The 25,910-nt window shown below is 50.8% G+C and overlaps 1 protein-coding gene across 2 annotated transcripts in view; it reads right to left on the reverse strand.

Annotated features, from left to right (window-relative positions):
• Positions 1–25,910, reverse strand: part of Ptpn5 (protein tyrosine phosphatase, non-receptor type 5) — a 56,278-nt gene that overhangs the window by 26,052 nt on the left and 4,316 nt on the right. For both annotated transcript variants that reach the window (XM_004634930.1, XM_004634929.3), the window contains exon 2: positions 7,743–7,820. In XM_004634930.1, the coding sequence (XP_004634987.1) occupies positions 7,743–7,767 (25 nt within the window). In that variant the 5' untranslated portion in view covers positions 7,768–7,820. The remainder of the gene's footprint in view (positions 1–7,742; positions 7,821–25,910) is intronic.

Here is a 25,910-nt window from a genome sequence, read left to right on the forward strand (position 1 = left end):
GAGTCCCCTACAGCTCAACATAACAGCATGGCTTTACTTCTTATACTTCGTTTTTATACTTTTCTGCTGGATGGTTAAGACCAAGATAAAGCAGGCCCTATGCAACAAGGGTTGTAGCTTTTGGGTCTGATAAGGTCAGTGAAACGCCCTCAGGATTTATCCTGAGATCCTGTACCTCAGATTGTAGATCCTTTGTCAGTGTCAGCTACGTGGATGACTCACGGCCACTAAAATTGTTTAGGCAGCAACTAATTACCAAAACAGACACTGAGATTTGAAAGAACAAATGAATTGAAATGAAAGGATGCTTAACGTTTTCTTTTTTTAGAAAGATGTAAAGAACTTCCCTAAGAGCTGGGGCCATTTGTCACTTGGCAAGGCTGGAGTGAAAGGAGTCAGCATTTGTCACTGAGGAACATGGCAGACGTTCACCTATGTCTTGGCATCTGAAAGGGCCTCAGCAGCTGCCTTTGTGAAGGCAAGTGTGTGCACAGGATAGGCTCTTTCTTGCAGTTGCAAAGACTATTTTTTTTTTAGCATCCTCACCCTCCCAGGTAGCTCTCCCTTATACTGGAACTGTTTCGGGGCCAGGGATACAGCTCAGCGGCACAGCACCTGCCTGGCAAGCACAAGGTCCTGAGTTTGATTTTTGGTACCAAAAATCCCAGAACAAAACAGAACTGTTTCTATCTTGGAGAGGGAAGATGAGAGCAAATGATTGCCCTCCCTAGCAACACTGTCTGTCCCTCTCTCCTGCTCAACCCTTCAAGCAGACAGCAGTTCCAGCCTGAAACTATTGTGGCCCCACGCGGTCCTACACCTGGGGTAGGAAGTCACGGAAGTGCTACAAATTATACTCCCTTAACTGGACTAGACTTGATGCTGGAGTCTTGGGGATAAGACTGCGAAGATGCAGTGGTTTTCCTGTTCACTCTCCATGTCCTGGAATGTTCATTAGTATCATTATTAGCCACAGTTTACCCAGCACTGTGTAACAAGCACTTCACACCATCAACTCATTAATCCTCACAGAATCTCTGTGAAGATCTAGTCATGTCACCATCCTTAGTGTAGTGGAGAATTTGGAGCTCCAAGCAGATAATTTACCATTCCAGCTCCTGGTATGGCCGAGCTGGAATATATACCCAGGCCTGTGCATCTCCCCACATCACCTACCATATCCATCCTGTTGTCTGAGAACAGTTAATCTCTACCTTTGCTGACCAGTGGGTATGGGGCATGGAACCTCCCCAGCCAACGACCCTAAACAATGCTATCCCATTAAGAGTCTTAGCATATCCAATCATGTTTTGTTTCTCTTTATTCATTCTGTCTGGTTCTTTTTTTTTTTTTTTTTCTGTATTTTAGGGAAGGGTCTACAGGGTATTCAGGGTCTTACTACATAGATCGGACTTGTAGTGACTCTCCTGTTTACAGCCTCCCAAAAGCTGGGATTATAGGCACACGCCACCATGCCCAGTCTCAATTGCCAGCTCAGCATGCCCTGGGGGGCAGGGCCAGCACGGCAGGCCCGGGGATCAAACCCCTGGCCCCTGCACCTGCTTGTAGGTGCTTTAATCTGCTGAGCTACTTGGCCGGCCCTTCTTTATTTATTCTGAAGACTTAAGTTAAAGACAAGTCAGTATACCATCAGCGTCAAAAACAAACCCTAAATGCATGAAAAGTCTTGAATAAAAATGAAGGCATCACTTAAACAACGAAGAGTCATAATATCAAGACAGTTGAATGTCGACAGGCACAAGTGACATCACAGCCATTCTCTATGCAGGTCTGTTCTCTCTACCTTTGCTCATCTGGGCTCTTATATCTGCTCCCAGACTGGCTGCGACCAGTACTTGACACCGGTTGAGGGGTCTCTGTGAGATCAGGGCTTAGGAGATGGGTGACAGGGCCATTGCAGTGGTGGTGGGTTACCAGCTCCTTCAACGCTCGGCGGCAGGTTCCTAAAGGCATGAGCTGGCACCCACTTATCCTTGGCCACTTGCTTCAAGAAGCCTTTTGGGGGCCATTAAGCTAGGTTTGTGTTATCCCTGCACATTTCCATGGCATCCTGCAGTATCTGAGAGTAGGCAGCAAGTCTGTCATTCTCGTTACTGTGTCATCAGTGCCCGGCAAGCATTGTGCATGCAGTGAATGCTCAATAGATGTGCGTCGATAAGAGGGTGCGAGACTGCCTTTTCAATTGGCCCGACTGGCTCTGGTGCAAGACCTCATCAGCGGTATGGTGGAACAGCTGTGGAAGCCACGACCTGTTCTTTCTTGATAGACAGATTCGCTGCATTATTAGGACAAGGCTTTCCTCAATACAGGCCTGGATCCCACTTACTCTACAAAGTGGCCCTCAGATTGGGCAGCAGCCTCTGCTGAGATTTAGACCTTATTTGTGGCCTCAGAGGAGGGTCCATCTGGTGACCCTGTATCCTGATGACACAGAGAGAATACTGGGCCTTTGGCCTGGCAGGGGGCTGCCTTCAAGGCACCAGGATTTAAGGTGCAGAGTGGGGCCTGGAATCTCTACTCCAAGGGGTCACCTGCGCCTACTGAAAGGGCAATGTCCTGTATATACAAAGCCTTGAATAAGTGCGGTGATTGTGACATGCTTGAAACTCAGGCTGGAAGGGACTGTCATGACTGTGGGCAGTAAGGGAAGGGACTCTGGGAGTGCTCTGCTTTCTAGGTCAGGGTTGTTCTTTACCTGAGCCCTGTACTCCTGCTCCTCTGGCTATGCCATTCCCTTTGGGGTGAGATGTCCCCAAGGCCCAGGGAACATCTCCATTGGGACTCCCTGGCTGCCTAGAGTTCGTGTCCTTTTCAGGCCATGCTCTCGCTGCTAGGACTAGAGAATTCCCTGGCTAAAAAGCCTGATGGCTGCATGGGTCTTTCTCTAGGAAAAGCCTTCTGAGTGAGGGTACACTGTCTCCTGCTTTGGTGCGTTTAGTTTGAGGGGTAGCTGAAAGGCAGCCACTAGCTCGGGTTGTGGAGCACCCTCGAATACACATGCACATGTGCAGGGGGCCCTGAAGTTCTGCGGCGCAGGATTGAGGCAGACCAGTTTACTACAGGGCCTTCATTTGTGATTGGGCCTGGGTCCCGAAAATGTTGGGTGCTCACTGCCCATGAATCGGCCCACTGGAGACACTGAAAGCAAGACTTGGAAACACGGTGGTATCTCACGTCCTGGTCATCAGCGACACACCTATCGCTATCTAGCTCCTCCCTGCAGCCCAGGCTACACTCATGCTGATGTTGGTCATGGGAAGGAGCAGAGAGCTCAGCATGAGCCGTGTGGCTTGCTTTCTTGCAAACGTGAACACCACCGACACAGAGATGGGGGAGAAGGAGCATGAATGCACCAACGTGTTGAGGTGACAGTGTGTGCAAAGGAAGGGAGCAGGCGAGGCAGAGTGAGAGGAGAAGAGGATGGTGGCTGTGTGAAGATGCATGTGCACACATATGCTGTGCATGGCGCGGAGAAGGCAGTGCCTCTCCGCCAGGTGCCTGCAACGGGATCTGGGAGTGCGCATGACTAAGGGCCAGAGAGGAAGACAGACTGCAGAGAATCCCAGCCGTTGGGCATGTGTGTGAGGCGGGGGCACAGGAAGAGGACACAGAGGCCTAGAGAGGGAAGGAGAGCGCCAGCCTGGCCACACCCGGGAAGCAGCCATGGTGCAAGTGTGGCGGGTAGAGTGGTGGAGCTGCGAGCTGAGCGTGCAAGGGGAAGGAGACAGGCAGGTGTGTGTCCCTTGGAGGTGTGTGTCCGCCCCCACAGGGCCCTGTGAGACAGAGGCAGGCCACGTGCCTGGTGACTGTGTGGGTATGTGCATGTGTGTGTGTGTGAGCACGCGGCTGTGTCAAGTGAGAACAAACACAAGTGTGCATGCACACGTGGGAGTGGGGGTGTGTACATGCCAGTGTGCCTGCTCCAGGAGGTGGTGAGCTGCTGGGGGCGGGGGGGTGGGTGTACCGCGATGCCTAAGGATGCTTTCACTCAGGGAAACGCAATCCAAGAGGACTATATGACCGGCCTGATGCTGGCTCAGGTCTGGGTGACCACAGCTGGGAGTCCTGGCCATGCCGTCCTGCCCAGAGGTGCATGTGGGAATGAATGAGTCACCGGGTAGGGCTGGCCCTCGCTCTGCCTGCATCTTCCCAGCGGGGAAGGCATCAGGGGGGGAAGAGAGGACGCAAGGGCTGTATTTTTACACCATCCTTATGCAACTGCTTGCAGCTCCATCAGCACCCCAACTCTTCTGGCCTATACAACTCTGTTCCTTTTCTGTCCAGGCAGCAGCTTAGGTCAGTGGCTTTGGCTGACAAGCACTCGTGGTTTCCCACTGCACACCAGGCCCAGGGTCACATATTTACAATGCCAAACTACCTCCCAGTCTTTCCCACCCACTTCTTAACTTTCTCTCTGCCACTTAGTACTATTTCCTAGACTACTTTATTTCATTTGTTGCTTATGCTTCCTTTAATAGCAAATGCCTATACAGCACTTGCTACATGCCAAGCCCTGTTTGAAGCTCTTTATTAATTCACTGACTCCTCCAACAATCCTACACAGCAGTGATTATTATTTTTTATGTATTTGGTACAGGCTCTCGCTATGCAGCTCAGACTTGTAGTGATCCTCCTGTTTTCAGCCTTCCTAGCCTCCCCCCAGTGCTGGGATTACAGGTGTGCTCTGCACCTGGTCTTAGTGGCCGGCTCAGTGGGCCTGGGAGTGGAGCCAGCATGGCACGTGTACGAGGGATTGAACACTGGTCCTTGTGCTTGCCTAGGAGGTACTTAGTCTGCTGAGCTATCTTGCCAGCCTTAGCAGTGACTATTATTTTTGCTATTTTGTAGATGGGATGGGGGGAGTCCAGGATGATCCCACTGGGTTGCTTGTTTTCTTGCAAATATAGTGGAACAAAGCCTGGATCTGGGGTCCCTGCTGTAGGCCAGCACATAAAACACTGTCCTGTGACAGGGGGAGCATTTCTCAGTTTGGTTAATGTTCAATCTCCAGGGCTTAATGTAATGCCCAGCACAGGTAGGTGCTCAGTTAATGGTGGATCAATGAAGAAATGCATGAGTAAACACTGGGCATGGAGGTGATGATAAAATTAAGAGGTGATGCCTTCAAAGGGCTCACAGTCCCATGGAGGACAAGTAGTGACTGCAATACCATACTGGGGTGGCATCGTGGGAAGCTAGAGGGGACCCATCTTGCCTGGCCTCTGGCAGAGAAGGCTTCTCAAAGGAGGGATGCAGAAAAAGATAGTACAGCGACACTGTGTACCACCTCCAAACTCCTCCCTGGGGACAAACATACCTTAATTCTTTCTGCCTCAGTCCACAGGGAGCCGGAGGGTGATAGCAGGTCCATGGGGACAACGAAGGTAGAACAGGTGCACTCAGGCTCTGGAGGTGGACTGCTCGGACAGAATCTCCCTTCTACCAAACACCAGTTAAGTAACCTTGGACAGGAAGCTCGGCCTCCCTGGGCCCTGGTGGTCGCATCTGTAGGGTGGGGGTAGCAAGGATTCCAGCCTCCTCAGGGTACTGCGTAAGGAAGGCAAGGCGCCAGCTTCAGTGGAGATGACCAATGCTCTGCATCCACTCTACACTGTCTGCTGGCTTTGGGGGAGGGACTGGAGGGAGAGAATTAAACACACTGTGCTTCTTATTGCTATCTCTGCTGTGGCTTCATCCCAGCTTTCAGAAGTAGCTCAAAGCAGAACTTGTTCAGGAGCCTTTATTGCGGGGGGAACCTATGTTTTATTCACCACCAAGTCCCTGGCTCTTACCGCAGTACCTGAAACACTGCAGATGCTCAGTAAGTATTTGAGGAGTGACTGAGTGATAAGATTTTTATGCCTCCAGGCCCTTTGTAAGGATAAGTATTTATGTTGCTTTTGTTTTCATTCACAGATGAAGGCCCGGAGGTCCAGCAAGTTAAGTGAAACGTACCACTGCCTGCAAGCAGAACAGCTAGACTCAGATGCCAAGCCCTGTGTTCTGCCCTGCACACATGCTACTCCCTGGGCTCCTATACATCATGTCCTACTTTCCATGGATATTTCTCCTTGCCAGTGGGGCCATCCCTGCTTGTAGAATCATCTCCGAGTTCTATGACTCACTGCTGAATCACAGAGCCGTTTCAGAGTTGAAAGGGACTTTTGATGTCACCTAGACCTCCCACCCACTGTGGAAATTTCCTCTCCGATGCCTATTTTCCCAATTCTTGAATGCCTCCAGCGATGAAACACTCATTTTCCTCCTCGGGAATCATTAAGCTCTATGACTGGACCGCCTTGATGGTCACAAATTGCACATCCTGTGAGCTAACGGGCCTCTTCCATGTCTAGGCACTGAGCACATCAGCTGCCTCAGGCACCAACAGACCTGCCCCTTCCCCTGACAGTCTTTCTCATGCCCATATGGCTCTCTCACACCCCTTCTGAGACTTCTCCTTCAGCCAGCTGTTTTGCTATCCATGACAATGGCTCCTGTAGATGAGTTCATTCTAGAACAGCTGGTCAGGCTGTCCAAATGAGCAGTGGTGCCCCTACTGGGCAACGCCGGAACTGCACCAAGGGGCTCACTTGCTGTGGGAGGTGTTGTATCAGAAAGCCAGCACTGACACTGCTGTGAATAAGGAACTGCTTCTTGTGAAGTGTCACCCACGTAGAGCTTGTTTCCAATGTCTATCTAAAACAGTGTCATGTGGATTCTCATATGGTTTACCAATCAGAAGATCTGACAGGCTACGGGGTTGGGACTTCAAGGTCATAATAAAAAGGCTATTGTTTAACTAAAAGTTTGGGAGGAGAGGTTTAAAAATGTATGCTACACTATAGGATAAAGGCGATTTCTCTTTTTTCTCTCACTCATCTTTATTTTCTAATATTACTACAATGGACACTTGTTATGAAAAAAATTAAAAACAGCCAAGTGTGGTGGTTGCATGCCTGTAATCCCAGCACTAGGGGCTGAGGCAGGAGGATCACAGAGATAGTGGCCAGCCTGGGGTACATGGAGAGTTCATGGACAGCCTGAACTACATAGCAAGACTCTGTCTTAAAAACAAAACATCAAAAAAAATATATATATATATATATGAAAAAAAATTAAACTCCTGTCTTGGCCCCTCTCCTTTGGATCCTTCCAAGGCTGTTGATTGTAGCCTGAGCGTGTGGTCTCCCACTGACAAGATGTGCAGCCCCCCTGTGGCCTTGGTCATGTCTCCATGGTGACTGCCATGGCCAGGGGTTTGGATGGCCAGGATCCTGCCAGCAGGGACACATGGAGTTTCTAGCAGCAGGTTCACAGAGCTGGGCTCAGGGCAGGGCGGTGGCTCTGCACTGCCGTCCCTCCCCTTCTCATTTAGGCCACATTCGTGTGGTTTGTTCTCCCTCTCTCACTTTTTGAGGTCTGATCCTTGCACTGCCAGTCAGTGGCCTCATCGCCATCAGCCCTGGGCCCAACCTTCCCGCTTCCCTCCACTTCCTAGCATGCTCTGGGTGGCCTGCTCTTCTTCCGCATGAGCCTAGAGCGGCTCCCAATGATAAGAGGATGCAAAGACATCAGGAATTAGAAAAACACATCCCCACAGAAGTGAAGACCTTGGAGCAGCGGCACAGCTCCTCCAGCAAGTCTGTACCACCAGGCTTTCCCCCAGCCCCAGTGTCCTCGTCCTTGGGAGCCCAGGGCACCTGGGTGCCGGGGAGACTCACCCGGCAGCCTCCCACTGCAGCACATGTCCAGGGCCCCTCCTGTGGAGTCATCAGCGGCACGGCTCTCTCTTCTCTCTCCTGTGGCGGGAGGAAAAGACGTGAGTGAGGGGAGGATGTTGAGCCAGGAGCAAGACAAAACCCTGAGCAAACAGGTCAGGCCTTCTCTGGCACTGAGGGGCCCTCTGAGTAACCCTGCCGCACAGGGGCACCTGAAGACAAAACCACCCCCTCAAGGGTCACGCTGCAAAGGTGGGCGTGTAGAACTGCAGGCGTCCTCCCTATAAAATCACCATCATCCTCACCACCAACCTCCCTACCATGGAAGGAGGGCTTCACGTGTGGGAAGCACTTCACAAACGTTACCCCACTGCAGAACATATTGGTCTTCACCACGACCCCATGAACCAGGGCTTAAAGAAGCTCAGCGAGGTAAAGCACCTTGCCTAAGGGCACACAGCTCAGTAGAGCTGGCTTTGAAATTATCCTCTGGCACTCCATGCTCAGGCTCTGACTGCTGTGCCTTCTGCCTCCTCATTACTGCAGTTCTGAAGTGCGCACGAGCAGCAAGAGGGCTCTTGGCAGGACAGTCCTGTGCCCAAGTGCCCAAGGTGTGTGTGCATGCTGCAGCATCTGGTGCTTGGGCTGCAGGGGCTGAGTCCTGGCCGTGTGGCATCCTGAAGGCAAGGCCGCGAGGACCAGCAGCTGGGGCCTCAGAGCTGCCTCGTGCCTTCCACTCTGAGCCTTGATATTCTTTGAGCCCAAGAGATGCCCCAGGATCCTTCCAGCAACCCCCTACATTTTACTAAAGCCATGGGATCTGTACTCTGCAACCGGCAACCTGAAGCATTGTTCCTGGGGACCCCCTGGTGCCACCCTCCTAGAAGGCGCAGGAGGCTGCTGGTGGCATCTGCCCAGAGGCCTTGCGTCCTTCCCTGCTACCTCTCCTGGGGTCTAATTCGGCCCCAACCACAGATTTAAGGGCAGACAGGTCAGGTTAAGGGTGATTCTTTTCCTCTGTTGTTTTCTGCTCACAATGGAATTGTTTTATTTTTTTCCTCATTCCACTTGTCAGGGACTCTGGATCCAAATCCCAGAGCCCAGCTTGCCCATGCAGAGAGGGATACTAAGCCTAAGGGAGCTGCCTGCCTCAAAGGGCACTCTTTGTTTCATGGTCTCTGGCACCACTTAGGCTGGAGCTAAAACATCCTGTTGGCTCCCACATGCACGGCTCACGTAGGCCACACGATGTACAACCCGCACACGTTGGCAGGGCCAGCTTGAGATAGAGTCAATTCCTTCTAGCTAAAATTTATCACATAAAACTCACCGAGACCACATTTTCAAGTCATCCTAATTTACTTAGGACAGAGAAAAAGTGCTGGGCGTAGTTCACTGTAACAGGGTCTTGCTACGCAGCTCAGGCTGGTCTCGAGCTCACTTTGTAGCCCAGGCTGGTCTCAAATTCACAACAATCCTCCTGCCTCAGCCTCCCAAGTGCCAGGATTACAGACGTGCACCACCATGCCTGGCTCCTCAAGTTTATCTTAATCTGTCTCTTCCCTTCTGCATTCCAGCAGCTCTGGACAGGTTATTTTGTTCACAGTGTCTTTGCGTTCACTCCCCTCTTTGCCTGCAAGGCTTCTCTAGCTGGGCTTCCCAACAGGTTTTCCTCCTAGTCTTTGACTTGGAAGTTCTATTTTAACTGACGCATTGCTTGAGTGACATCAGTCTCAGCCATTAGACTACAGGCTACCTGCGGGCTACCAGGGGCGCCACCTATCGTTTATTTACCATTGTATTTTCAAAGCCTAGCACAGTACTGGGCTCACACCAGGGTGTTCAATAAATAAACAACAGTGGTGCAATAAGTGAATGTTGGTCCCATATTCTGAAGATACATGACGGACCTGAAACACAGCCCTGTAAACAGGTCCTTGCAAAGCCACTTGGAAAATCCCCCCCCCCCCGCCATGGTTTAGATTACAGAATCACAGATCTGGAAGGCCCCTCATTTTACAGTGGGAAAACCGAGGCAGAGAAAGTGGGTCTGACTTTGGTGGCCACAGGGACTGGGCTCAAGAGCTTCTACCTATTCCCCCAGCCCTCAATCATAGTCTTGCTTTTCTTTCTTTCTTTCTTTCTTTCTTTCTTTCTTTCTTTCTTTCTTTCTTTTTTTTAACTCCGGAGGGCATTCCATAATGGTGGGGGGCGCAAAGGCAACCGAAGTGTCCAGATACCTCTGGAGGGGACTCACGTGTGACTCACACCTGCTGTCACATCTTAAGCCTCCAGGCACCCAGCCGCATTCAGAATAGCTCAGCACCGTGTGCGTGCTGTGGACTCTATAAATAAGCTTCCTAGAAAATGACTAATTTCATAAGCAGAAAAGCAGAAAGAGTAGTACCTCTCAGCTGCAGAGGAAAATGGAGCAGGAGCCCACTGCTGTGCCCTGTGAGCGAGCAATTCCAGGCGCCCCCAGCCAAAAGCCGCTCATCTAGGCTGTGCAGTGAAGGTTTAACTAGATTTCCAGAGGGAAGAGAGACCCATTCAGGCTGCAGAGAGAAGGCCAGTCTCCGGTACTGCGTTCCTCGCTGCCCACCAGGAGCAGAAATAGCTGCTGGTAATGGGTTTCTGTGGGCTCCTCCTCCTCCTCCTCCTCTACTTCTATCAGCCAGGCAACAGCAGCAGAAAATGGCCTGTGTCAACAGGCAGGGACTCGACTCACAGGGCTGCCCCCCACTGTCACTCTTAGAACCACAGAGCTCCACAGATAAAGGGGCTTATTCAACAAGCGTAGCTGAGGGCTTCCAGCACCCAAGGCCCAGGGCAGCCCCTGGATAGTGTGGACGAGCCAGGTCCCTCTCACAGGCTCCAGGCTTTCTGACATAGGATTGCACCCCAGCGCTTCCTTCACTGCCTACATGTGCAGAGGGCTCCACCCAGTCTGTGGTGAGGGATGGGGGAAGGAGTTTCACGCAGTGGGAAGATGGGAAGGTTCTCAAAGGACATTTCCAGGTGGACAGGACAATGCATCTTCAGCAGTACAAACGGTAAGAGCAAGGCTCAGAGGCCCCAGCCACACGAACATTTGGCACTAACAGGAAGTAGGCTGGTCAGTGGGATGGGAGGCCGATGGGGCTTCCAGGCCTGTAAGCAGGCACCAGCCTAGGCAGGAACCCTGTCTCCTAGGAAGGGAGTCCTCCTTCCCTTGACTGCAGCTTCCCTGCTTCAAGAGGGTGGCATGACTCCCCACACTTAGCCTGGGCAAGAGGACATTAGGCTCAGCTGGTGACATGTGATCTAGTCCCAAACACCTTTCACTTTTTAATTGTGACAAAATCCACACAGCTCAAGGGTCACCATTTTAAGCCATACCACTTGGCAGCATTTATTGTGTCATCATGCTGTGCAATCCCGACTATTATCTAGTTCTAGAATATTTTATCACCCTAAAATGAAACCGCATACACCCAACTGCTATGACCTGGGCAGCTAGCGGGGTCTTGAGAGGGGGCAATGGGAGATTAAGAAAAAAAACTAGGCACATAGTAAAGGGAAAGCTGGGACCAGATGGGGGTTGGCCTCTCTGGAGAGGTGGTGACTGATGAGTATGGTCTGCATTTTTCTTTAGGCACAGTGAAAAAGGGGGATGCGCGCAATGAGGCCAAAAGTGCAGCTGCCAGTGTTCTGCTGGGAGCACTGACAGTGAAACATCTTCAGAGTTCTCTATGCTGTAGCTAGCAGCGAGGAACACCAAGGCCAGACACCTGCCGGACCCGCTTGCTCTACTTCCAACAACTACGTTGCGTGGCTCGCCCTTGGCGCTCTGTGCTGTCAGGGCTGGCCCTGCTCTAGCCCGGATGTGCAGCTGATCTTTAGCTTAGCTGCTCCCTATACCCAACTAAGGAGCCATCCCATTTTCCTCTCCTTCCCAGCCCCTAAAAAAGGCTCATTTGTTTCCCAATTCCACGGGCTTTCTTGCTGGAGATATTTCACATAAATGGAACCTTGCAACAGATAGCCTTTTATAGCTGGCTTCGTTTGGTTAGCATAACGCTCTCCATCTTTACCCAAGCTGATACCATTATCAGTACTGTAATGACTTCTTTTTCTGAAGGCTGAATAATTTCCCACCATGTGGTGAGGACAGTGTCTTTGTCCATTCATCAGCTGATGGGCATCTGTGTTGTTTTGGCCTTTTTGCTATCGTGAATACTCCTGTTATAAACCAGGCTACTCTTCCACGCTCTAACAAACTTATGTTTTTGGGACAGCTTTTCCTTCCTTTAGACCTGAGTTCTCACCTTTTAAAATAAGGTGGTCGGTCTCTAAGTCCTTTGTACTTGAATGACATTCCCTTCATGGGCTTATGCCTGTAGTACTAACATTACTTTATAGCTGCTTCACCAGTGCTGGGAGCTGGAGACCCAGAGCGCACCAGCTACCCCAACTTCCCGCAGCTCAAGGCTGGTGGGGGAGACAGGGAGGCTGCTGTGGGCGGGGTGGAGTGGCTAGCTGATGCCTGTCTGGGGACAGCTGGGACATCATCTCTTTGCCTAGGGGGTGGGTGGCAGGCGATATTATGAGGCTTCCTAGCTGCCAGCTCTGCCCGGTGCCCTGTAGAGAAACAGGTGACAGGTTTGGGGTAGTAGATACAGTGCCCTGAGGCTGGGTAAGGAGTGAGGAGGTGATGGGATTCTGAGGCCAGGATTCTGGGAGTGAGGCTGAGCCCACTCCAGGCACAGGGGCCCCCTGTCCTAGACTCCACACCTCAGGGGTCCCTAACCACCCTTCCTGTCACCACGGGGTGCTTACCATTCTCCCAAAGCTCTGACCCCACCGGACATCTGTATTTGCCAAATCAAAGCTGTTCATTCCTATTTCCAAGCTCTTGCTTATGCTGCTCCTGAACCTGCAGTGTCCTTTTCAACCTCTGCCAATTTTCCTCTCTCTCCAAGGCTCTCAGGCCCCACCTTCCCTATAAGCGCTTCCGGATTCCCAGGAAATCAAGTTTTGCCACCTCTCAGTCCCCCTTCCCATCACCTGGATCATCTCGTCTCTCATCGTCCTGCTGCTGGAGTTGGCCGCTCATGCACCTGCCTCACCTACATCCTCAGCCCCCCAGCTGCCTCCCTCCTGATGGGCATATCACAGGCCAAAAGTGGGGCAGTGGCAGGGTCCCAGCGCTGGTAGCTTTGGGGTCTCTGGCCAGCAGACTCCAGTTTTCCAGTCTAGAGAAGACCACAGCCAGAAGAGACGTATAACGCCACCAGATTTTCATCCGCACACTCAGCAGAGGGTGGAGGACATGCTGCTTCCATGGAAGAGCGAACAGGCTGGCCACCCATGCAAATGCATCAAGGTGTCACATACATGCAGTAGAGCAGACGGGGTCTCCTCTGCGGGTGGGCTGCAGGGAGCCACAGGTGCACTCACTCACCCACCTTCCTTAAACTGCATTTGCAAGGTGTCCAGATGGGGAGAGCTGCCTTCTGGGGCACAGGAAGGAAGTTTTCTCAGCAAAAAACAAACTGGCGATGTGACTGGAAGACAGGCCAGGTTCTCATAGATGTGAAACCCGAGGCCCAGGGAAGTTCAGCGACTTGCTTCAGCTCACAGTGCACCAGCTATTTGCAGGTAGTTCTCCAGATCCTGATTTCCTAAGAGTATCTCTCTCCTCACCTAATGCCTACCTACCCCCTTGCCAATGCAGGAACCCTAAGACAGAACTCAGTTACCCACTGTTCTTGTGCTGCTCCTCCAAGTCTTTTAATAAATATCTCTTTGGCCTGGGTTACTGAGATCAGTTCCTGTTGCTGGCAGCCAAAGAACCCAGACTGATGCGTGCGTGTAGCAAAGGAGGGGGACAGATAGGCTCCAAGCCTAGGACTCTAATGCCTAGTTCACTGCTATTTCCGTCCCGCCAGCCTGCCTACCTCCTGGCCCAGCTGTCCACTGTCCAGCCATCTGTCCTCACGTCTGAGCAGACTGTAAACTTGGAGTGTTCCGGATCTTAAACACAGGGTCTAAGTGTTCTCTGGTTGAGATGTGCCTAAATGAATGATTTTCCTTCCTTCCCTGGCTAAGGTCCAGGGAAGACTCAATGGTGGTGGACAGGCCCAGCCTGCTGAGGGGCATGGGCAGCGCAGTCTTTCATCTTCCAGGTGAGTCTGACTCAGAGAATGGACCATTCATTTATGCAACTCACATCTGAAACATCTACTGCCTGGAGACCATGGTGAGCTAGGAGCCATGAACTATAAGCATCTCATGGGGGATGTAGGTAAGGCTGTAGGTGATACACCTGGTGGGTGACTGCAGGGTGCTGAGAGCACTGCCAAGGTCCCTAGAGAGGCAGAGGAGTCCTGGGATTGCAACAGGAGCAGGAGTGAGCTGTCACAGCTCTGGGAGGAGGGTGTCAGGGCAAGAAGATGGCACGTGAATGGACCCGGATGTGAGAGAAAGCAGGGCACTCTCAAAGGATGGTGCTAACTTTAGTCTGACAAGTTTGGGGTGGAAACAGGGTTCACCTGTGATGTTTTCTTTCTCTCTCTTGTTCTCAGGTAAGGCAGATATGCCCTAGCTGCCTCAGAGTGGCTGGGCTACACCAAGCGCACATGCCCTAGGAGCTCAGTTTCTTGGTTTTGGTCTTGAGGAAGCCAGAGCCCCTGAGGCAGAATGTCCTGGCTGGGAAGACACAGTGAGGGAGAGAAAGGCAGTTGGTCTTCAGGCCTAGGAAGGTGACAGAGGAAGCAAGTTCTGTGACTGGTGTCTGCAGTGTATGAGGACCACAGCAGGGCCACATGGGGATGCCCCTGGGGTGCATGGAGGAAGCCAGATCTGGGGTTTCTGTGTCCCACACAGGTATACCTCCAAGACACAAACCCTGGAGGCGCCCTCCAGGCTGGGGTACCCGGATATAAAGGTGGGTGTGACAATTCAAACAAGCGACTAGGACCCCATCCTGGGTCATTTCTTGGGTTACTCTGCCTCTCAGGCTGTAACTGTCTCTCTCTCAGCCCCAGCACCATTAAGCATAGCCCAGGCTCCAACCTTCACTTGGGTGGTCTCTCTTCAAGCTCCAGCTTAATCTTCAATTCCTCCAGGGAGCCATGGTAGGGAGGACTGTCACCCTGCTTTAGTCAAGCTGTGTGGTCTTAGGAGAACTGTCTTTATCATGCTGGGCCTGAACTTTTTCTTATCCATCAAGTGTGGATGACGATACCTTCCGCCCAGGCCTGAGGTAAGAATAACCAGAATGTGAGTGACTACTGTGGGGCTGGTACGTGGCAGGTGCTCCAGAGCTGCCCAAATGGCCAACATGAGCACAGCAGGGAGCAGGCGAGGGTGCTGGAGGGGATGGTGGGTGTAGTAGACACGCACATTCCCAGGAGAGAGCCAAGAGCCACTGTCCTGAGGACAGGCCTCTTGGTGCCACCTGCTGTTTGGAGGACCACGTCCTCTCTTTGTGGACAACAGGAAGGCACTGTCAGCCTCCATGCACTTGTGCATTGGCTCAAAGGCCCAGCAGGAACTGGATTTTCTGCTCCTTGGGCTCCAGACTGGGGCTCCAGGGAGGTATGAGGGGCCCTGTCCTGCAAAAGCCTTACATAGCGGGATGAGAACAACAGAGACACACACACAGGCTCTTGCTGGCCTTGACCCTCCAATCAGGTTGGGCCAGAGCAGCAAGGACAGCATGGAGGGGGTGAGAGGGGTCAGGGACTCAGGGCTGTAGCCATGGCATTTTGTCCTGACCCATTGTGTTTCAGCTCAGGCTCTCGGGTCCTCCTAGCCTCCTCTTCTTCTTCTCCTTCTCCTTCTCCTTCTTCTTTTTTTTTTTTTTTTTTTTTTTTTTTGGGTGGAACCAGGGATTGAACTCAGGCCCTTGAGCTTGCCAGGGAAGTGCTTATTCCACTGAGCCATCTCCCCGGCCCTTCCAGCCTCTTCTTGGGGCTACTCCCACTTTCAAAGCCCAAGTCCTCTTTCTATCCTGGTGGGTTGATGAGAAAGGAAAAGGCCAGGAAGAAGCACTTGGAGGGTGGAAGGAAGCTGGAAAGAGGGCGGATGCGATCTTGGGGCCTCTTACTCAGGGACACCTTCACCGCACCCTGCCTGATGAAGATGATGACAATGACAACAGTGTCAACAACAGACAGTGTCTATCCCTACAGTCCCTGGGGCCTTACATGTATGAGACATAAAGAGCCTTAGGGGTAACGTTCTACCATGACTTGTACTTTCTAGAGGAGGCAATGGAGATTCCAAGAAGTGAAGTGACCTTCCCAGGGCCACACGGCTAGTAATTAGACACCCTACCACTCGTGTGCCTAACCTCTCTTCTCCCAAACTTTCTTGCCTGTGGTGAAAAGCAGACTCTACAAACAGGAGAGTGTACACAACAGCTATGGCATGCTCTTTTGGAAAACCCTCACCACAAGAGAACAAGGTAGCATGGGACAGGCCTCCCTTGACAGATGGAGAAACTGAGGCTCGGAGGCGAAGTGGTCGCTAGATTCACACAGTAGGCAAGCAGGAGGGAGATTCTTGTCTGTCCCCCTGAAGGAGCTCCCTGCTCTGGTCTCTGTAGGAGCAGGTGACTGGCATCCTATCCTGGACCTGACTGAAGGTTTCTTTTTTTAAAAGCAAAACCCCACAGAGCCAGCCTTGGCGGGGAGTGTGCAGTGGTTACAGCTAGCTCCATCAATCGAGGACCCACCAACTCTTGGGTCTAGTCACAGGCTACGTGGGCGACTATGGGCCAGTCATTTCCTCGGATCTGAATCTCAGCAGCATGGAATGAAAACTCAGGCACTCAAATGAATGACCCTTATGGGCTTTTCTGGTAGGTCGGCCTTCAATTCTGGAGCTGTCCAGGTGAAGGAGGCAGACCGTGGTGTGGCAGAAGACCCAGCAGAGGGCGCACACGGCTCCAGGGAAACCAGGCCTTGCTCCAGGGCCCTGGTTTAAGTTTCCTTGACCTTACTGTGGACAGTGGGCTGAGCTCAACCCAACTGCGGATGGGGCCTCCATTAAGCTGTGAGGACCTGATGCTGCCGGTGGACCTACCTGATTATAAACTGAGGCAGGCAGGACCCCAAAGGACAATGGAAGGACACAGAGGTTCAAAGTCCATCTGGTTTAAGCTTGTTCCTCAAGACTTGGAAACCATTCCACTCCATCCTCTTTCTGCCTCCCACCCCAACCAGGCACACAGTTTAATTTACACAGAGAAAACAGGTGATCATAAACGTGAAGGCGTGATCACACCTCTTGAGGGGGCGTTCTGTTACTTCCTTTCGGTTATTCGCTTCTGTCTATAACACCTTGCAATATACTTTCCTCTCCTCTGGAGAAGCTCTCCTTCGCCCCATCTACCTGGGAACTCCCATTCACCTGGGAAGCCCCTGTGCAGAGGTCTCCTCCTCCTCAGAGTCCTCCAAGGCTCCCTCAGGCAGAGCTGGGCTCTGTCTTCCCTGCTCTTGCCTGTGCTTAGGAATTCTTCTTTGGATGTCTGTGTCCCGCCTCACTCTGAGTCCCTGGGCACAGGCTGTGGTCCGTGATGAGTGATTTCCCTTGGGGGTGCTGGCACCTGTGCCAGGCCTGGCTTAGGCACTGTATCACTCGTCTCTCATCACAACTTGGTGCAGGAAACACAGTCATCCTCCTCCTTCTCTGCGTCTGGAGCTGGGCACAGCGGGAGACTGAGTCATTTGTTCCAGGTCAAACACTTGGTAAAGGGAAGAACCAGACCTCCAGTTCAGTCTGTCTCAAGCCTGGCCCAGCTCTGACTTGGACCTTCCTGTTTCCCATGCCTACTCTCTACTGCCTGATCTCAGGCAGATGTCCAACAACCATTTCTCAGAAGAAGACAAATGGACTAGAGTTTGAGTACTTACAAATGGTTCATAAAAACACCTCCACAAGCCGGGCGTGGTGGCGCCCATCTGTAATCCTAGCACTCTGGGAGGCTGAGGCAGGAGCATCAGAGTTTGAGCCCAGCCCCAGCAACTTAATGACTTAGTGAGACCCAGTTATAGATAAAGAACAAAATAAAAGATTTATAATAGGAAGTTGGGAGATAGATCCCTCTCGAACAGGAAGAGGACCAAGAGATGGAGGAAAGGGAGAAGGAAATGCAAAAACGATTAACATGTGTAATACACATCTCCACACAAGGAATGTCAACATTATGTACTGTCAGCACGTTTTTCAAAAGACTGCGAATGTAGCTCAGTGTGAGGGCCACCAGCTATATCAGCAGTACCAAAAAAGCCCAAACAACTGAACAAAATAAAAACAAAACAAAATACTGCAAGAGAAGTAGAGATGAGGCCACTGGTGCTGAGCTGTCCAAGTATGAATCAAATGCTCCTCTGAGCTTCCTGGTCTTGGGCAGGAAACCTGACCTTCCTGTGCCTCCGTTTCTCTATCTGGGAAATGTGGATAATACTGTGTATGAAGCATGAAGATTAAATGAATTTTGTTTCTCACAGAAAGTTTTTTTTTTTTTTTTTTTTTTTTTCCTTTAGACAGGGCCTTGCTATGTAATCTAGGCTGGCCTAGAAATCACCATGTAGCCCAAAGTGGACTCAGTCTCATGGTAATCCTCCTGCCTCAGTCTCCTGAGTGCTGGGGAACAGGCCACCGTGTCTGGTTCATACAGTTTTGCATGAAATGCGTGTAAAATGCTTAGAGCAGGGCCCCAGAAAGCTCAAACATCAGTTGCCATCAGCTTGTGTCAGGCTTTGCCTATCCCCCAATTCTAATGCCTTTTTTTTTTTTGGTGGAACCAGGGATTGAACTCAGGCCCTTGCACTTGATAGGGAAATGCTTATTCCACTGAGCCATCTCCCCAGCCCCATATCCCCCAATTCTGATAGCTTTCTTTCCCATTGTTGAGGTTGGTGGAGACTCTGGGACAGGTCTTTTGTTGTGACCCTGATTTGTGGCAACTACCAGCTTCCAATGCTCCACCATTGCTGATTTTGTGCTATGAACACGAGTGGCTGCACTGTCAGTCACGGAGGAGGCCAAGAGTTTTACTCCATCTTGCTGTGCCTGTGGAGTGGCAGGACTAATGCCTAATTCATCATGTTGCTGTGAAGACTAAGCCTAAGACTCTTAGAAGACCACTCAGCACACAGTATGCTACGTAACTGTTAGCCAGTAACACACAGTGTGCTAGGTGTTAGCCAATAGTATACAGTGTCCTAGGTGTCAGCCAGTAGTGTACAGCATGCTAGGTGTTAGCCAATAACACATACTGTGGCAGGTAAGAGTTAGCCAATAGCACACAGTGTGGTAAGTAAGTGTTAGCCAATAGCACACAGTGTGGTGGGTAAGTGTTAGCGAATAGCACACAGCGTGGTAGGTAAGTGTTAGCCAATAGCACACAGTGTGGTGGGTAATTGTTAGCCAATAGCACACAGTGTGGTAGGTAAGTGTTAGCCAATAGCACATAGTGTGGTGGGTAAGTGTTAGCCAATAGTGTACAGCACACAGTGACTAGGTATTAGCCAATAGTGTACAGCATGCTAGGTGTTAGTCAATAGCACAGTGTGGTAGGTAAGTGTTAGCCAATAGCACACAGTGTGGTGGGTAAGTGTTAGCCAATAGCACACAGTGATTAGGTGTTAGCCAATAGTACATAGTGCACTAGGTGTTAGCCAATAGCACACAGTGTGGTAGGTAAGTGTTAGCCAACAGCACACAGTGTGCTAGCTAAGTGTTAGCCAACAGCACACAGTGCACAAGGTGTTAGCCAATAGCACCCAATATGCTACGTGTTAGCCAACAGCACACAGTGCACGAGGTGTTAGCCAGCAGCACACAGTACTCTAGGTAATGGTTAGCCAAGAGCTTTAACTCAGTCTCTGTGTTGCTCATGTGGTTCTCAACCTGGCTTTCTGTCCTGTGCCTTGGCAGGCAGATTCTGTGCCTTCAGGACTGAGGCCTTGCCTGCTCTTGCAGTTTTCCCTTCTCCTCCAGAAGTGAATTTAGCCCTTGCTTGTGTTGGCTACAACCTGATCAAACACTGTTTTGTGCTGTGGTCTCTGCCTGCCTGTTTCCCCACCCTTCTTCTCTACTGCTGCCCTTCGGCCTGCACATCAGTGCTGTCTGTGCCTAACACGGCTCATCCTTTCCGGCATCTCCTCTGCACTTCACTGCTTACAAGCATCTTCTCCTAGGGCTTGAACCCACGTACAGAGGGGCCAGCCAGTATCCAGAGCTGGGTCTGCTCTCACCTGGCTCCTGCCACACCTGCTGTGGGCTCTAGTTCCCATCCATCCAGCAGGAAGGCCCATAGCAACTCAGGGTTTGGTGCTGGAGTCAGACAAACTGAGTCTGGAGCAGGGCGTGGGAGAGACCAGGCAGAGGCTGGACCTGAGAGTCTTTTGCCAGGACAAAGAACAGCATGGACTAGGAAAAAACAAAATAAAACAAAACAAACCACAGGTAGAATCAGGAATCCAGGAGATTCCTGAGATGGAATCTGAATTCAGATCTGGTAAGCAGAAGCTGAATGCCTACTATGTGCCACTTGATTTCCAATACCCTATTTTCTTACATCCTTGTGATGGTGCATGAAGACAGCATCATTATCCTACTGTTAGGAGTCGGAACGCACTGAGAAGGGTTAGGGTCCAACATGAGAGCACGCTAGTGGTCAGTCTGGTCCTCAAATGGTAATAAAGAAGACAGGACGGAGCTCGGCCCACGATGGAGGGTCCCCTTACTGTCTTGTGCTGGGGACAGCTGGAAACTTGGGACCCTGGTTAGCCGTCAACAAAGGTCCTCAATTATGTGTTCAGTCAAACGTGACTGGCTGACCATCCTGAGGTTGTCCTCTCAAGGCAACTGCAGCGCTCTGGAAAAAGGATGGATTCAGAGGCAGCCAGAGCTGAATGAAATGCTCCATTCTGCCCCCTGCTCCTCATGGGGACCTGGGCCAAGGTCTTATCCTCTCTGAGCCTCAGCTTCTCACGCATGGAAGCCACAAGAGCTGCAGGGTTATAGTGAAGACGGGGACACGAGTGATGCGCACAGCGAGTGCTAGGCAATCCTGAGGCAGACATCTTTCTGTCTCCCTGTTGACCTGGTCCAAAGCTTCATTTTCGGTTTCCCTGTAGGTCAAGCTAGCAGGAGACTCTCCTGCACTTTGTACCAGGCAGTACCGGCAGCTAGCAAGGTCTGTTTCTGATTTCCTCAGGCTCTGCCAGGTGTCCCCAGAGCCAAGAACAATGGTAGTGGTGGTGGGGGAGCTGGAGGGTCAGAAAGGCTCCCCAGCAACTGACTGCCCCTCAGAGAGCTTCCTAGGCAGCTTGCTGGAGTCAGACTGGAGCCCTCGGGAAGGGTGCACAAAGGACCTGATTCCGCAGATCCTCCCCCACCATGAAGTCGCCCACCCCAGTCACGCTCAGTCCCACTTCTGCTTTTCCTTCTGCTCTTTCTGCTCCTCCTCCCTGCTGAGCAGTGGCCTCCTGTCCTTCCAAGGCCTCCTCCGCTCAGGCCTCCCCCAGAAGGCACCTCAGTGAGTCCTGCAGGCCGACCTTGCCCATGGCTGCTCTCCATGATGTACCTTGGTGGCATGGGACCTAGGAGCAGACTGCACCCACCCTGGGCTGCTCCCTGGCCGCGTACTCCACTGCTGTCTTCTGCCCAGGCTGAGAACGGCAGGAGAGGGCTTCCTCCTACATCCCCAGGCCAGGGGACCCAGCGCAGCGCACAGATGGGAGGGAGGAGATGTGCTTTCAGCTCTCTCCTGTACTCTCAGATGTGCAGGGAGATGGACAGCGTGACAAGGTAGGAGGAAAAGGAGAAGGAAAAGAGTGAAAGAGGAGGGAAGGGCATCTGGGTGAGCTCCAGTACAAGGGTCACAAAATGACAGCACAGGCTTTAAGCTTCTCTATGGATCATCCTCCAGTTATATAACTCCTGGGCTCAGTGTCAAGACTTTTCTCTGAAAACCCTTGGAGCTCACTTCCTCCAGGCAGCCTCCCCTGATTGACTGTGATCTCTTCCTTACTTTGCACTAGACGCTAGGTCCTCGGGGGTGAAGGCTAGAGGTCTCTGCCTCAGTGGCAGGAAACTGCAGGCTATTTATCAGTTGTAGTCAGAGATTAGATTTGTATGACCACCACTTTTTTTAAAAATCAGTTTCTGAGTTGTTTGGGATACATTTTGCATAGGTGTTCTGAACTCAGACTGTCTTTGAGATAATCCTGAGGCAAAGCCTGCTATAACCTTATATCCATGCCTTTACTACCAGGCTCTGTGGGAACACTGAACAGGGCCCACTGCCCTCACCAGCTTCTAGCCCAGGGGGTAGAGTCTGAAATGCGTTACAGGCTGGGGAGATGGCTCAGTGGAATAAGTGCTTGCCTAGCAAACACAAAGACCTGAGTTCAATCCTCGGTTCTGAAAAAAAAAAAAAAAAAAAAAGAAGTACTCAGTGTACTCTTAGGGGGCCTGGCCCTAGCTCAGTCCTTTAAGTGTTTGCTTCCACAAAGCTGTCAGCCTCAGGTTGCTGGTATTCGAACCTCACACCTCTCCCGCTGGCCAAAAGTGCCCTGAAGGCATTTGAGGAACAAAAAAAAAAAAATTCCTTATGAAAGGCGTTACATTCAAATGTCACACCTCTCCCGCTGGCCAAAAGTGCCCTGAAGGCATTTGAGGAACAAAAAAAAAAAAAAATTCCTTATGAAAGGCGTTACATTCAAATGTCTTGGGAGAGTGTGTAGAGGGGGTGGGGAGAGTCTGGGGGCTGTGTGGAAGAGACCTGAGGCACAAGCATGGGTTCCCCAGACAGTGGTGGAGGCACTGTCCAGTCGTTGAGCACTGCAGGGACAGAGCTGTAGAGCTGAAAGGGCAGGTGTTCACCTCAGCTGGGCAGGACAGCAACTCTCTTCACGTGGCCCGACCCAGGGCTCTGAATTTAGGTAAAGGCACTGATTTTAACTCACAGGCCATTTGTTTCCTTAGGGAGAAGAAAGCATTTCCTACCTAGAGGTCGGTGTGTCTTTGCAGGGTGTGTGTGTGTGTGTGTGTGTGTGTGTGTGTGTGTGCATACCTCCATGTGCTTGAGTCTCAAAAACTACCTTCTGACCCTGAAGAACACACACTACATGACTATATGAAGGTCAAGAACAGACAAAACTCACCTCCGAGTACAGAACCGGGAATAACTGATACCTCTACCCTTTCAGGGGCGATGGAAGCTCTGAATCTTGATCTTGGTGACAGTTATGCAAGTTCTTGTCATTGTCAAAACTCGATGGAAGGACTACTTCAGATCTGTGGGCTTAAACACTTCTAAAACAGACCTTAAGATTGTGTGTGCGCAGCCTTGGGTCACCGCGACTGAAGAGTCTATAGAGGGTGGACAAAGGATGCTCTCAGGGCGGAGGACACTCCCACGGGAGGCTGTTCCAGGGCCCCTGCTGCAAATCTCTGCTGCACGCCCTGCAGAGCCTTAGAGGAAATTAAGGAGGGAAGAGAAACCGGCTACATCTGTGTTTAGGGACGCTGGAGCTTTGGTCGGTTAATGACAAAGCACAGAAGGTACGGAATCAAGACTTTCACAGCCACTTCCAGGCCTGCATTCAGCCAACTGCAGTCCCTGGCTGGAATCCGTACAGGCCCAGGAGAGGCCCCAGAAGGTCCCTCTCAGGGACCCCTAACATCACAGGGGTTGTAAAGAGGTCATTAAGGAAGCAATAGAAGCAGCAAGAGAAAGAAACACTGCATCCCAGCCTCCCTCAGAAACACCCAGAGTAAAGGCAACCACCACCCTCTGAAGTAGTCTCCCTTGGGCTGGGCTTCTGGGAGCTTAGAGTCACAGAAAGCAGGGCTGGCTGCTATGGAAAATCATTTTCTGAAATCCTGGGCTACAGAACTCTTACGACCTCTTCCTTCGAGAAGCCTTCCCTGACTACCACCCTCGTTAGGTATTTCTTTTGTCCCCCTATCCCAGTGCTCTGATTTCTGGCTCTGCCCATTAACCTGCTGTGTGTTCCTGGTGAGTTCCCTAAGCTGAGCCCATTGGCCTACCTGCCAACTGAGAAAACAAAAAGGTTCTCAACGGGTACAATGAGAGGATTACAGTGACCCGAGGTGGTAAATACTCAGTAGATGTGAGCGCCTATCCTTACCAGAGCACACATCAGTACGGACCCCTGTTGCCAGGCAGCTTTCGTGGGGCCCTTTCTAGACATCTGTAAGCTCCTCGAGGGCAGGGTTCCCCTGGCTGTGCAGACTGCTAGTGCTCTGTGTCTACCAAGATTCGAGGTGAAGTAAATACCTGCATGCATGAATGAATTCCACCCACTAAGATCTCTCCTGAGAGCTTTCATTTTCCACCCACAATGCCTCTAGATCACAATAATTTTTCAGAAATGGAGGTTGGACTCATTTGCATTCTGTTCTGTCTTTCCACCTAATGCGTCCAAGGCTGTGCAGAGCTCTTCAAACAACATATAGTTATTTATTTATATTTTTAGTAACGGCTTTCTCTTGGACCCTTCACTCCTACTTGGACTTTTTTTTTAAATGCAGGGTCAACAAAAATCCTTTCTCAAAAAGGACCCCATAGTTTCTCAAAAAAGTTAAACATAGGATTACTGTAGGATCCGGCAATTCCACCACTAGGTATAATTACCAAAAAGAATTAAAACCAGAGGTTGAAACAGACACCTGCAAGCAGGTCCCTGACCTGGCCTCCAGGCAGGTAGCATCTCTGTGTCCACTTTGTCTGGGTGCCAGAAACAGTGCTCCTCAGGCTAAGCCTGTCCCGTGGTTGGGGCCCACACCATCTGCCCATGAAACCTATCTGTATCTGCTCATAACTTCTTTTCCTTGTACCCTCTTTACCTACTCTTGTTCTTGCTAGATCCTTGAGGATGCTTAAAATAGATGCCTTGAGAAGATGGTGGAAACACTATGTTCTTGGATATAGCTCAGCACTGACTGTATCAAACAATTTAAAAAAAAAAGGTTAATGTGAGACAGAACCCTCCATCAAGAATAAGACAATGGGGGCTGGAGAGATGGCTCAGTGGTCTAAAGCACCTACTTGAAACAAGCTTGGCAAAGCACAGGGACCGCGGTTCGATCCGCCCCCTGGTGGGCTGAGCTGGCCACACACACACAATAAATAAATGTAATAAATAAAAATAAATAAATATATAAAAAAAAGAATAAGACAATGACCATCATGAATATAGAAGTTATGATGAAAAGTTAAGTGAAAAATGTAGGCTATAATACTACATGGGGACTGACTTCAGTTATTACAAGACCCAGATCTTTGGAAGAACTCAAAAATGGGACATAGAAGATAATGGTTAATTTCACATATTTTCTAGCAATGGAGAAAGGCTGTGTTATTTTCATGATTGTATTTGTTTTTTAAAGGTTGGAGAGCACTTTGGCAGATGACAAAATGTATACAGTGGGTCTTATAAAACCTGAAGTTAACTCTAGATGTCTACTATTGGCTACCACCACTGAGTTCCTTCCGAGTGCTTGCAGAGAGATGGACGGGGCTGGAGGGCATTTACGTGGGCTCTTCAAAAAGATGCAGAGACTTGGTATTTCCACCTGCAGCCAACTACTTCACCACAAAGGAGGTCAATCTGGGGTCTTTATTGGCCATCACAGCACCGGGGAGATTGGCTGTGAGCAGCTGATCCTCTGTATCAGCCTGAAGACAGGAAGGCCCACCACAATGCTTGCCCTGGTGCATCTCTGCAAACTGCGGGACTTCTGAATTGAACTCAAGGAGATTCCCTCTCAGACTGACATGCTGTCCCCCAGGTTGGAAAACTCAGTCATGGCTGCTGCAGGGCGGGGTGATATACGGTCAGACAGTCAGAGAAGAGTTTTTCAGTTGAGCAGTTTGGGAATTCCTGAGCTTTGTAGATGCTGGTGGCCAAGTCCTTAGTTTTACAGCCTGGAGGGGATACAAAGCATGGGAGAGATCTGATTTCCATAATATTCTAATTTATGGTAAGGGTGAATTGTTTTGGTACTAGCATCATTTAAAAATGAAAAGCATTCAGTTTTTTCTCTTCTCCTTAGGATGATGTCATTTTCCAGTTTCTGGAGTTGACAGACCTGACGAGCTCCTACAGAGTCTAGGACACAGACCACATGTCACCTTGGACC

Source organism: Octodon degus, unplaced genomic scaffold, assembly GCF_000260255.1.
Source record: "Octodon degus isolate 3935 unplaced genomic scaffold, OctDeg1.0 scaffold00067, whole genome shotgun sequence".
In the NCBI taxonomy this organism is placed as follows: Eukaryota; Metazoa; Chordata; class Mammalia; order Rodentia; family Octodontidae; genus Octodon; species Octodon degus.